The 14,817-nt window shown below is 31.5% G+C and overlaps 1 protein-coding gene across 1 annotated transcript; it reads right to left on the bottom strand.

The window, feature by feature from the left end:
- Nucleotides 1-10,888: 10,888 nt before the first annotated feature.
- Nucleotides 10,889-12,664, bottom strand: LOC106338816. Its single transcript, XM_013777707.1, has one exon. The coding sequence runs from the start codon at nt 12,662-12,664 to the stop codon at nt 10,889-10,891; it is 1,776 nt and encodes a 591-aa protein (XP_013633161.1).
- Between the last annotated feature and the right edge of the window lie 2,153 nt (nt 12,665-14,817).

Consider the following 14,817-nt stretch of genomic DNA (forward strand, 5'->3'; position numbering starts at 1 on the left):
GTTAATGGCGCATCTGGCACTGGAAAGTGCATCTTGTACATCTGGCGCTGATGGCGCATCTGGTATATCTGGCGCAGAGAAACGCATCTGGTACATCTGGCACTTGAAAGTGCATCTGGTACATCTGTGATTGAGAGGATTCAAGTCAAGGCGGAGAATTGTTGATATGCCTTGAATCTGGATGTTACATCTAGGCGATAGATGTTACATCACGTACATCATACCGACTCTGTTGCATCAAGAGCGTTGCATCAAGTTATTATGGATGTTACATCTGATCGTGGGCTTAAGCCCATGAGTCCGTTTAGTCTAGGATTTTAGATGCGAGATGTTACTATATATATCTTGTATTCGAAGTAACCCTGAGCTTGCACTCCGTAAGCTCAATATCGTCTCCAATAATAAGATCTGTCTTTGCCCGTGGATGTAGCCCTAGGGGTGAACCACGCTAAATATCCGTGTCGTAGTTACATCGTTTTTATTCATCTGTTTCCGCATCTGTTCCTTCTCACATATCTTGAATGAAGCATATCTTGCTTCGACATAAATATAGAGCATAAAGTAAATGACACACTGAATTTCTTAACGGGGTTCGTTTTCTACATTCCCTGGACTTCGTCCAGATTTCATTGATCACTAGAACAAGAATACAAATAAATCATTATTTGCTAACGTATACATCAGGCACAAACCTCCTGACACGCTCTTTTCTAAATAAATATCTATGAAGATTAGGAATCAAGCACGGATGCATATATCCCATCCGGCCGCACCAGAAATCACTGTCTTCACACAGCTGCAATCTTTCCAGACCTCCTCAATAAAACCATCTTTGCTAAACTCCCCCTGAGTCAAGACTTCAACCTCCAAGTCTCTGAAGGTACGTCACCGAGTACTTCACCAAGTACGTCACCGAGTACTTAACCAAGTACATCACCGAGTAAGTCAAAACCAGACGCACACCACAGATACCAACGAGCACGTCACACCAACACACAACTTGGTCACCACAACTCAACGGACACACCAAAACGCTTGATCACCCAAGCACACACAAAGCTTACAAGAGCTACACACGATGGCTAACTCCACCACACAAAGTGCCAACTCCAACGCTACCAAACTAAGTCCACATCAGACTCCATCGGACACTACGTCAGACCGTAGGTCAACACTCAACACTTAATGAAAACTCTCTCTCTCTTTTCACTTAATCTCTGGGTGCTCTCTTTTTCATAAGGGCACGTCTCTCCATATATATAAACCGTAGACTTTCTTTCCAAGTTCATTAAATTCACCTTAATGAACTTCCATTCCCATATAAGGAAACTTCATATTCCTCTCCAAGTAACACTTCTTCTCCAATGGAAAACATCTTTTGTCTTCAACAAGATATTCTCTTTCCTTTTCCAATCTCCACTTACATACACAATCACCTTAGACAATCTCTTTGTAAGCAACTTCTCCACTCGACGTCCTGCCGTACGTCTTGACACACCTTCTGATGTATATCACGAACTACATCAGAACCTCTCTAGAAATATCATCTACAATCTCCCCCTTTTTGACTATGCATGTGAACTCAACAACTCAGGCATGAAACACCATCTTCAATCTCCCCCTTTGAGTCACATCATGGTCAAAAACTAATAAGAAGATGATCGCCATCCTCCATACTGAGGATAGAAACCCATTCCACCATCTCCATAATGACCAAATATTCCATCATCATCATCACCTCCACGTGTAGACTCTTCTCTGACACAGAAGATGACATAGATCATGCCGCAGACTTCTTCTCAGAACTAAGAATCCAGAGTAGTGAACGCCACTAAACTCTTCTTGAAAGGAAACTTGACTCTCTCCATCAATCTTGATGCAGACTTTGTCATACTTTCTGACGCAGTTTCTGTCACTCATCCTGATCTACTCGAACTAGTCGTAAACTCTATCGAGCCCCGCTCTAATACCAATTGTAAGTGCGGATGAGTCAGAAATATAGAGCATAAAGTAAATGACACACTGAATTTGTTAACGGGGTTCATTTCCTACATCCCCGGGACCTCGTCCAGATTTCATTGATCACTAGAATAAGAATGCAAATACATCATTATTTGCTAACGTATACATCAGACACAAACCTCCTGACACGCTCTTTTCTAGATAGATATCTATGAAGATTAGGAATCAAGCACGCATGCATAGATCCCATCCGGCTGCACCAGAGCTCACTATCTTCACACAGCTGCAATCTTTCCAAACCTCCTCAATGAAACCATCTTTGCTAAACTCCCCCTGAGTCAAGGCTTCAACCTCCAAGTCTCTGAAGGTACATCACCATGTACTTCACCAAGTACGTCACCGAGTACTTCACCAAGTACGTCACCGAGTAAGTCAACACCAGACGCACACCACATATACCAACGAGCACATCACACCAACGCATAACTTGGTCACCACACCTCAACGGACACACCAAAACGCTTGATCACCCAAGCACACACAAAGCTCACAAGAGCTACACACGATGGCTAACTCCACCACACAAAGCGCCAACTCCAACGCTACCAAACTAAGTCCACATCAGACCGTAGGTCAACACTCAACACTTAATGAAAACTCCCTCTCTCTTTTCACTTAATCTCTGGGTGTGCTCTTTCTCATAAGGGCACGTCCCTCCATATATATAAACCGTAGACTTGCTCTCCAAGTTCATTAAATGCACCTTAATGAACTTTCATTCCCATATAAGGAAACTTCCTATTTCTCTCCAAGTAGCACTTCTTCTCCAAGCAAAGCCTCTTTGCTTAATGGAAAACATCATTTGTCTTCAACAAGATATTCTCTTTCTTTTTCCAATCTCCACTTACAAATGCAATCACCTTAGACAATCTCTTTGTAAGCAACTTCTCCACTCGACGTCCTGTCATACGTCTTGACACATCTTCTGATGTGCATCACGAACTACATCAGAACCTCTATGGAAATATCATCTACATGACATTCTAGTATTCTACTGCACATGGAATGTGTAGCTTTCTTTCTGCAGGTTTACATTTCGCTGGTAAGTTAACATTGATGTCTACATCTGTTTCTTCAAATTTATCGGAGAATCTCACCATTGCCAAGCCGCTCTGGTTCAGAGGCTCTGTCTAATGTCAGAGACTTGGAAAGATTCGAAACCGAAGAAAGATTCGAAACCGAAGGAAGATTCGTTAATATAAATAAAATAAGGCTGGACAAAAACTTCGCAGCAAGTAACAATCAAGCTCGCTACACACCACAGACATTGTTGTTGATCAAAAGCCATAATCGAAAACGTTGCTACTACTTGATTATGCAACCGAAAACGTTACACACCACAGTATGTTTCGCTTCTCTCTCTTTTTGAACTTAGGATTTTTGAACACTGAAGACTGTTCTTTTATCTGTAGAGAACATGATTAGGACACTTACTTTTGGTCTGTAGAGAACATGGTTCACTTTTCCAGTTACTTTTGGACCCAAAACGTAAACTTTGTATTGCTGATGTGAAGGCTTGCAACCTACTTGTTGCAGTGATCTAAATCATTATTAAATTGTCTATACGCTCATTCATCGACTGAAAACGTGTACATTTTTTCACATTAAAAAAATGAAAACATTTGCGAAATATTATAATTGGTTAACTAAATAAATTTACAACATAAAATCAATAGTACATTTAAAAATTAACCCTTACTTCACTTTTAATATTACACTAGATTTTGACCAGCGCAACCGCACGGGTGTTTGTTTTCACTTTTCTATACATAAATTATTGTTTTATAACATAAGTGTATATATTTTTAACGTTAATCGTATACTTAAATTTTTATATACCTATTTCAAATACAATAATTTTATAATTTACTTGTTATAATTAATCAATTGGTTAAAACCGTATGAATTTTTCAATTCTTATTATATTTTTATCTTATTGTATTTGCATTTAGTTATTAAGGAAATTAATATATTTATGAAAAAACATATTTGAAAATTATTTTTTATTTAATTTATGTTAAATTCTGACCCGTCTTTCAAAGCTGAATTTTTTTACCATTATTTTTTATGCTTATTCATTTTGATAATATATTATTGTATATACAAAAGTCTGAGATGTGTTAATTTTTAGACATGTATTATATAGTTTGCTAATTTTAAGCCGTTCTATCATCATATTATATTTTTAAAATAAACAGTTTATATTTATAAAAATAAAATTTATAAATTTATCAATTGAATATACTTTTATCATATTTATTTAAGTATAATAATTATATTTTAACATGATCAAGACTATAAAGTAGATAAAGTAGGATATAATTTATTTATTTTTCATTTTATAAATGATAACTTAAAATACATTAAGTTATTGTTAAAATATTTTTACACAGATTTATTAGAATTTTAAAATATAATATATAAATGAAAATATATTATATTATGAAAATATAATATATATTATATTATATTTAAAATGAAAATATATTATGATTAAAGTAGTTACAAAGATTTTATATTATTAGCTTTAAAGAAATACATGTTAATTTTTTTACATATATTATATAGTTTGCTAATGTTAACCCATTTTACCAAGGTATTAGATTTTATTTTTGAACATATATATTTTATACTTACGAAAATAAAATTTATAGTTTTATAATTTTAATACAATTTTATTATATTTACCTCAATATATTAATTTTTTTTAATATGATTGATTATGATTATATAATAGATAAAATATTATAGAATGTTTTATTTTCATTTTATAAACGATAACATAATATATTAATGTATAATAATATTTCAAATTAATTTTGAAATTAGTATAAGTATTTAAATATGATTTCAAAAATGAAGATCTTGTAAAACTTTTTTAAAACAGATTTGTTAAAATTTTAAATTAAAATGAAAATATATCAAAAGATATTATGATTAAAGTATTTAAAAATTTTATGTATTATTAGTCTTAACAAAATACATTTAATAAGATTTCTAAGTGATGGTCCAAATTAAAAAATCACACATGAAGGAAGTCATGACTTCTATTTTAATATATAAGATATATTTATATTTTAAATGAAAAGATATCAAAAGATATTATGATTAAAGTATTTTAAAGATTTATGTATTATTAGTCTTAACAAAATACATTTAATAAGATTTTTAAGTGATGGTCCAAATTAAAAAGTCACACATAAAAGAAGTCATGACTTGATTTTTTGCCACTAGCCTAAACTAAACATCACGTGTTTTGTTAACCAATTTAATTCGCTTTTCAGTTTGATGTACATACACCACAAAACTAAACCGTTACTAATACATAACCAAACCACACTAATTTAATTGACTAACTAAACTAAACTAAACATCATGTATTCCCGTGATCTTTTAACTCGGTTTACTGCCGCCACACATGATACTGCTTGGTTATAAACCATATATGTGAAACCTATACCATAAAATTGCCATTTGTTCACAGTTTTAAGTATTCCATTAAATTGTCATGCCGGTTTGTCTAGGATGCAATTGTGGGTAGATTGGATCTGATTATATGTAACAGATTTTCATATCAAAATGTTCACAGAAACTTGGTTTGTATAACCACGGTTGTCAGTAATCTGAACCTAATATAGCTAAAATAATAATACATTACTAGGTTCTGATCCGCACGCCTGTGCGGGTATATTTTAAAATTGTTGTTAAACAAATTGCAAATATGATTGATCGATCGTATATATTTTTACCACTTACCAATATTTAATAAATGTTTAAAATAATTTTATAGTTTATATGAATCAAGTTTATTATTTTTTTTTGAATTGTCATTTGTTTTAGTTGTTTGTACATATATATATATATAACAATAATGGTGAATTATCATTTATTTGTTTGTTTATATATCATTTATTTATTATGATAATTCATTTTTATTTCCAATATACATTTTTAGTTGTTAATAGATTATATAAATAGGGGTATTAGATGATATTTTGTTATAAAATTATACACATTTATTATATATATTTTCTTAAAAATAACCACTTTGTGCAATATATTACATTTTAAACTATATTAGATAAAATAGGTCAATTGCTTTATTGTTTTAAATTATATAAATTTTGGGGCTTTATATCAATCCATTGTACTAAATCTACCTAATCACACAAGTAATATAAATGGGCAATTATGATATAATAATAACAAACATGTGCTAACATAATTAATAAAAAAATCGTGCAAGTCTAATTTGATAAGCAAATAGAGTTTTTTCAAGAAAAAAGATTAGTTCCTTATAAATAGCTGTGTGAAATATTGGTTTTAAATGTAATTGGAATTTATGATTAAATCGACATGTATCTATTTATTTGATAGTATATAGAGAAAGAATATTCAATAAATTAGGCAAGTGCAGATTTTTTTATTTTAAATATTGATACTGTATTAATTAATGAGTGCTTAAATATAGAAATAGTTATTAATTAAAAGATCAGTGACATAAACTTGTAATATTAGAAGTGAAGTGGGGGTTAATTTTCATTTGTAGTTCACTTTTAATAGATTAGATTGATATTTAACTGAACTTATTTGTGGATGCCTACAATAAAGAACTTACCAAATACAATTCCTATTTTAAGCTATGAAATTAACTAAAAACTAGATCTTTCGACCCGTACGACTCGGGGCAGTGCCGACTTTTGACGTGTACTGAGGGAGCAATTGCACAGGACCCCACAATTTTTTTGCAAATTTCTTTTATACATGAAGGCTCTAGAGTCTTGATTTCTTGCAAGAAAAGGCCTTAAATTTTTTATTTGTGCAAGAAAAGGCCCTAAAATTTTAATTATGCACTGGGCCAATATATGTTTTGTGCCGGGCCTGGCACGGATATTTTACAGTATATACAAACTTTAGAAAACGGTTTAACGGTTCAATTTTAACTACTTTTATTTATTGTTTAAACTATTATTTTATCACTGTGTCATGTAATAGGGACGTCCGTAAAATGTTGTGAGACATAAACATTGTAGTAAATTTTTTAAGGTGAGCGGTAAAATCGATGACATTTCAAATTATTTTATCAGTTGGATAATCAATATAACAATGACCGGTTTGATAGTCCATAAAAAGATAAGGTTTGTATCTTGGGAATTCTATTTCTAGTATTGTATATCTGGTTTATACATAAATCTAATGAATTTATATAGTTTTGAGTTTGTATGAAATAATACTCTTATGAACAGTTATAGTTTTAGGTGTCCATGACTTGGTTTGCACTTTAATCTCACGTCTACATTTTGTATGTATGTCATGTTTCTTGTTTGATTAACATTGGACCAACACAAAAACATATCTAAAGATATTACAAAATTACAGGCCTATTCGTGTATGTTTGTTTTTTATATAGGCCCATTCGTGTAGTATATTTAAATTTAGGAAGTTAATTAAAAAATATTAAATTAATATATTGCTATCAATGTTTCTAAACAACTTTTTATTCATTTTTTTACTAATATTCATGTTTCCAAACATATCTAAATTGTACTTCTACTTTAATAAGATAGATATTTCTTTCTTACTAACAAAATCTGCATATTCCTTTCAATCTTTCAAATGCTATTTATTCTTGATTATATGCTAATATATTGATTGTATCAGATCTAAATCTCTTATATTAACTAACTAACTAGATCTCGATCCGCGCAACGGCGCGGACTTTTGTTTTCAATTATTTTTATATAAACATTTTTTTTTTTTCAATACTAAATTGGTATATATTATAATATATATGTGTATATCAATTTTTAAAACATAATAAGTTTACGGTATATTTTTTTCATTGAATAGATTGTTTCAAATTTTTACATGTATTTGTATCTTTTCATATATATATATATATATATATTTGGATTATTATTTCATTATTAAAATCGTAACTATATATATAAAGATTAGTGAAATATTATTTTATTGTCATATTCAAAGATATTGTAACATTTCACAAATTTAGAAAGTTAAAAAAAATTAAACTTTTCGCTTCATAGATTTATATTATCGAGTAAATAATTAAAATTTAGTTTTTGTTTAATTTTTAAAATAAATTATATAATGTTAAATTTGTTTTAATTGATTTAAGGTAGTAAATATTAATCACCGTTAGATAATACGATTTTTGTTATTTAGAAAAGAATCTTTATAATTTTAAAAGTTAACATCGACAAATATAAAAAAAAATTAACATATGGAGGTATAATATTACAACATTAAATTATATCTATTTAATTTATATTATCCATAAATCTAATGAATCATCTATTGATTAAATTCAATTATTGATAGCCCAATAAAAATTTCTGGTAAGTCTAATATTTAAATGATAAAATTATAGATTAAATGTAACATGACTTTCTAAGAATATGTCCATTTGGTCTATTTTTAAAAAAATCACACATGAATCAAAATTGTGACTTATATTTTAATATATAAGATTATGATTACCCATTCAAAATAAAGGAAAACTATTATTGTTTTAAAATTCGTATATTCTTTTGTAAACCGTGTAAATCAAGTTTGATATTTTTTATCTTAACCATCTATATCTATATTATTAAAACATAAAAATATCTTTCCTACTTTAATTAAAATGTCAATTTTCTCAAAAATACCACTAAATTTACAAAAAAAAAACAAAATTATCATTAATGACTATACATACCATTAATTTAATTCACTTCATATGAACCTATGAACCATTAAAAAATCTCATCCGAGCAATCATAAATTTATTTTTATTAATATGTCTAAACTATTGTATGATTTTAAACAAAATAAATAAATTATTTACATTGAAATTCTAAAGTATTGATAATTACAAAACCTATAAATTAAAATGCATAACTTAAATACAATGAATTTATTTTATATGAAAATAAAATAGTTTATTAAGTTTTATGTACTATTATAAATTAGATGAGAATTTTAATTAATTTTAAGAAAATATTATAATATTTTCTGGAGTTTTGCTAGGTCAACCAGTGTTGGTTCACTGGTTAGTGGTGGATTTTTGCGTTTTCGCGAATTTTTAATTAATAGATTTTCGTCAATTTGAAATTTGTGGAAACATAACAGTTGGTAGAACCTCTGATCGAGTGCTACATAAAGATCATAAGTGAGTCCAGATTATATATGGCCACCAAATTTGTCGGTTCGACCACGGATCCAATCGGATATAAACGCACTGCTTATATCTTAATTCATCTATAAACGACATATATAACTCACTAAAATAAGTTAAATAATTTTTTTTAAAAATAGATTGCTTTCTTTGCACCATTTAAATGTAGATGGAAAATTAGTCATCAGCATTCGGTTTCGGTTCGGGTATTTTGGTTTTTGGTGTTTTGGTTGTTAAAATTAGAAACCGTTCAGATATTTACAAAGTTTGGTTTCAGTTGGGTTATTATGGTTTTTTTTTGTTCAGTTCAGTAACAAAGTTGGGAACTGGCTAATATGAAAAAAATTGGGTCCAATTCAGTTCTAGTTCGATTATGGTATTTCAGATAATTACGGATTTATTGATAAAAATATCAGATACTTTGGAATTTTCAGTTTAAATATCGGGTTGTTCAGATAAAAATATTGGATAATTAAGATAATTTTGATATTTTGAATATAAATATATTCGGGTAATTCGGTTTATAAATAGTACTTCTAGGATATTTGGTTTTTAAAAATTTAATATTTAAGGTACCCATTTGTTTCTTGGTTCGGTTTTAATTTTTTGGGTTGGAATTATATATGATATGCTCGGTTATTTATGAAATTCACTTCAGTTTGGTTTTAGTTTTTTTTTTCAGTTTGGTACGGTTACGTTCCCGGCTCCGGATAAATGTACTCCAACCTATACATTATCTTATATATAAATTCATTTAAAAAAATTATTTAATTTCGAAAACAAGGAAAAGGAAAGCTCAGGTCAATATCTAGTAGTATAATTAATAATGAAAACAATGTGTTATACTTTATCTTCAAACTTTTTTGCAACGATTCAAGGAAATCAATTTTTTATTTTTTAGAAGTTTAGAACAGCACACAGTTGTAAAACACTATTACTTCATTATAAGATGGAACATGACAGTTTTTACAAGGATCTACTTCAATCAAAAGAGATAGACAAATATCTGATAACAAAAACCTAACAAAATAGGTGACTAAGCCAAGATGGAAATCCCACTGCAATGTATGATTGAAATCGATCCTCCTTGATCACGCTTTTAGCAAAGCTTAGCTCCTTTTACATTCTGATGAGATTAGCTCCACTCCAATCCAAAATTTTTTGCAGCATGGATAGAGATTTAGATGAATAAAACTTGAGAGAAGGCCAAGCTGCTGGTTTAGAAATGGCACCAATCATATCATGATCATCACTTGCGAAAATGATAACATTGAGATGGAGACTCTTCATACTTTCAATAGACCAACCTTGCAATTGATTCCAGTGAAAGATCTCCTACCAGGTAATCATTCTTTGCCATCTCTGTTACGGAGTATCCATGAGGCTCCACTTTGGTTTCTAACTTTATCCCAGGCAGAACCTATATCAACCATAAGTGCTACAATCCATAAATTCAGCGATTTGCATATGCTACAAGCCTACAACAGATTAATGCAATATTTGCGTATCATAACTAGAGATGATAACTAGAGGTTCAATCAACCTCTAAATGTGGTCAGTATTGTTTTAGCCGATTATATTATTGCTTGTGGCCAAAGAAAACCAAGAAGAGCAAACAGATTAAAACTTTTGAAGAATCATTGTCACATTGCATACAAATGTAGACTATCTGCCAATAGAGAATATCATTTAGTCTATTCTTCTTATAAATTCGAAAGTATCTCCTTTCCATAAACATGAAAGAGAACAAACAACACCATTATCATAGCCTACCCTTACTGCAACAAAAGGTCCTTTGCAACGAAAGCCACACTTGTAACATCCTGGTCGATTTATACCATTTAAAGCCACTTTCCATTTTTTTCCATTGAACTCAAACTGCAGTCGAGGCTTCACATACCTGAAGTCTCCGAGTACGCAGTGAATATCAATAGTCGAGCCATAACTTTCGCAAGTGTAGAACATTATCTTTTGATCCATTTCTCCCTCGCATATCTCGCACCAGTAGCTACCTGTCACGTCCTTGTCTCCATCGTAGCATAAACTGAGAGGCTTCTTATCGTATTTGTACCTTACCCTATTTGGTAAGGTAGCACACTTGAAATCTAAAACAAAATCGCAGTCCATACAAGAAAGAACATAAACCGACTCTTGCTTGCAAACCACACATATCTTGCTACCTATTGAAGTTTGGAACAGAGGATGCGGATGGCATTCGTAGAAGAATGGTTCGGATATTGAACCGCATCGTACATCTAACTTGATATTGCAACATTCATACCTGAAACCACTGCATAGTCGGTCGCAAGCAGAGCATAAGAATATTCCACGAGTACTTGGGAAGTCCATGACTATGCTATCATCATTGTACAAAGTAAGTTGATGATTGTGAAGCACATGTCGTTGCTTTCGAGGAAGGTTAGCACATGTTTCATGCAGAACGAAATCATCACAATGCATACAGTTGTAGAATGAGTTAGAATAGACAGGACGAACGCATGCTTTACAACGAGTGTGCTCGCCATGGATATTAGCAAGACCATCCTCAAGTCGTAGATCGTGTTCTCGATGGCTAAAGTGATTTATCACCCCGTCAGTCACAACCCAAAAGGGCTCTTCGCATTCATCATTTTCTTCTGGCTCGTCCTCAAGCTCTCGCCCATCCCACACATCACTTCTCGTGGCGCATTTTGAATGAACCGCGTAGTCTGGACAAATAGAGCAGCAATACGCCCCATATCTCCCGTCAACTCTTCTTCGACAAACTCCACAAGTCCAATCTCCAGAGCCGAGAAAATAAGTGCGAGAGATGCGATGTCTATGACGTATAATGCTTATGACGCGCGGCAAGTAGATACAGTCTTCATGGATCATGAAATCACACTGAGGACAAACGTAAGGAGATCGGTCGGATTCAAGACCACATGCATTGCAAGTGAAGCGTATGAGCCTTGGCATGAGAGTGAGGATATGTTCATGACCTTTGGGGTAGTGAACGACTAACTCAAGCGGATTTCGCGCACAATAAAGATCTATGCTGAAATCACATATGGAGCAATGGTATACTAATTTTCCAAGCTTTTCTCCACATAGACGACACTTATCGTCTGCGGCAGCTAGTGGTAGGCCATGTTTGAAGAGCGTGAGAGGATGTCTCTGGTGAGAAGGATGGTTAATCTCTGGCGATGACTCAGCACATTCTTTGTGGACGGTCAAGTCGCAGGTAGGGCAGCTGTAGCCAAAGAAACCGTTGTCTCTACGTTCTGGACATCCGTCGCAGTGACCGTTGCTGCTACCGTGTATGTAGAAAGGGTGCTCGTGGGATGCAAGCATCACTGTGGGTCCCATGATTTGGTCGAAGACTATAGATGGGGTTAATGAATCGTCATCATCATCATAAGAGGATACATCATCGTCTTCTCCATGTGATGTTGGTACGTAGGAGAGCTCCTCAACTAGGACCATTTTTTGTCTTGACAAATTAGATCTTGAAGTTTGCTTGTTATTAGACATCGGAAATAGATAAATAGTAGAAAACAGAGGAAAGGAGAAAAAACACAGCCGTTAAGGGATTAATATTTTGTGAACATTTTTGTGTGTTTTGAGATTATATGTCCCCCTAATCTTATATTTAAGATTCGAATCTTTGGGTTACCGCGCTTTCAAAGCTGCCAAAGTTTGTTTTGTGCTTGTACTCCATCCACGAGAATCTATGAGAGTTACTCAAATAAAAGTACTATGTTTTTTTATATGTCCGATCCGGTAAGTGAACACATTTAATGTTACAGAGTAAACTAGCCCAAAGCAAAAGGTACGTACTGCGCTTTAAAATTTAAAATTATATAACTAAAAGATAATCTTAAAATAAAAACTGAACCAAAATTTTAAAGGGTGTGTTCAATTTAGAATTTGACTTCATTTGGTTTTTAGTAAAAATTTAAATGATCTATTCTATTAAAATAGCAGTGTGACCCATTGATAAAAGTATGATCCAACTATTATTTATTTTATCTTTATCATTATTTAGAAAATTATTTATTATGTTTTATGCCATTAGACCTATATTTAAATTACCAATTGAAAAGACCTAAAAAGATGTAAAACAAAAAATATACCCGCACTTTTTAAGGGCGGATCAGAATCTAGTTTTAATTAAATCACTAGGGAAACTTATTAAAACTATGAGATTTTTATTTTTTTAACTAAGAACTCCATTAGAATACTTTAAATAACTACAAATTTTCAAATTCCAATATTTTCAATAACAATACATTTTAAAATAGTTTATAAAATAACAAGTCTAATAACACTATTTTAAAAAAAATTATTCTAACGGTTGATTTCTCGTTTTAATACAAGTCACCCCTTTTAGATGCGTTATGCTCTTAAACATCATTCTTCACATATATATCTCTACATATTATTATCTCAGGGGGTTAATTGAGAAGAACTGTAGCTTTATTTTTTTTTTTGTTTTAGAAACTAGGATGTAAATTTCTTTTTGCTGTGGCTTTAATTTTTTGCTGTAGATTTATTTATGTTAACCATATTACATAATTTTATAGGTTTTTATTTAAAAAAAATAATGGAGAATATTTTTTGTACACTACTAATCAATTTATTAAGTAGTTTAATAAAAAAATATAATATATGTTTGATGGACCAACATATTTTTTTAATAATGGCACGTGGCTACAAAAAAAATACTGTAATGACTATCAATTAATATACAATGGACATATCTATACTCTTAATTAAACTCCCCCATATTGGCTATTCACCAAATTGTCTTTCCCGCGGGGTGCGTTTTTGTCAAAAAAAAAAAGTTTTCGGCGGTATATTTTTAAAATTTGTAAGGAAAATCAAAGAGTGTGTTTCATTATGGGACACATTTTTTACGTTTTTGACAGATTAAGACACATGTTGCTGGAGGTATACTTATTCTCATGACTCAGCAGATTTCGGACCAATTTACCTCTCATTGGGTGAACGAAGACATGAAGCTCGTTAGAATATTATTCCTTTTTTTAATTTTGTCTGGTTAGTGGGGACCAAACTTATTATGATTTTTTTTTTGTTTTTTGGGAGGAATTATTAAGGTACGTATATAGGTAAAAGAGACCATTGACATCCGTTGGATGACAAAAGATCTAAAAGTGAAAGGCTTTTGTGTTTGAAAGATCTAAGTTTTGAAAATAAATGTGGGGTTTCACTGCTTTTTGAGACCGGAGAAAGGTAAATTTATGTTGATTATTCTAAATAAAATCCTATTAGATCTTTTTAATCTCATCGTTTAAGAGAGTCTTTCGTATATGTTTGATTTTTTTCTGAATTTAATAGCTAAAATTATTTTAATAAATAGTTAGTATATAGTGTAAGTCAAAAATATGGATGTGGACGCGAAAATTATGGACATAAAAGTTTGTGTGGATGGGGACACTTATTTTAGTTTCAGCTGATTTTTAGAAGAGAATGAGTGTGTTTACAGGACGTGTTGTTGTCTTGTTTCCTTTAACAAAATATTGTTGCCGACAACGTCGGATTTAAGTGGTAGTGGTACAAGAAACGAGTGATGATACTAAACACATAATTAAATGCCATTTTGCAAAGTGGAACAA

The sequence above is a fragment of the Brassica oleracea genome, chromosome C4 (genome assembly GCF_000695525.1).
Source record: "Brassica oleracea var. oleracea cultivar TO1000 chromosome C4, BOL, whole genome shotgun sequence".
Lineage (NCBI taxonomy): Eukaryota > Viridiplantae > Streptophyta > Magnoliopsida > Brassicales > Brassicaceae > Brassica > Brassica oleracea.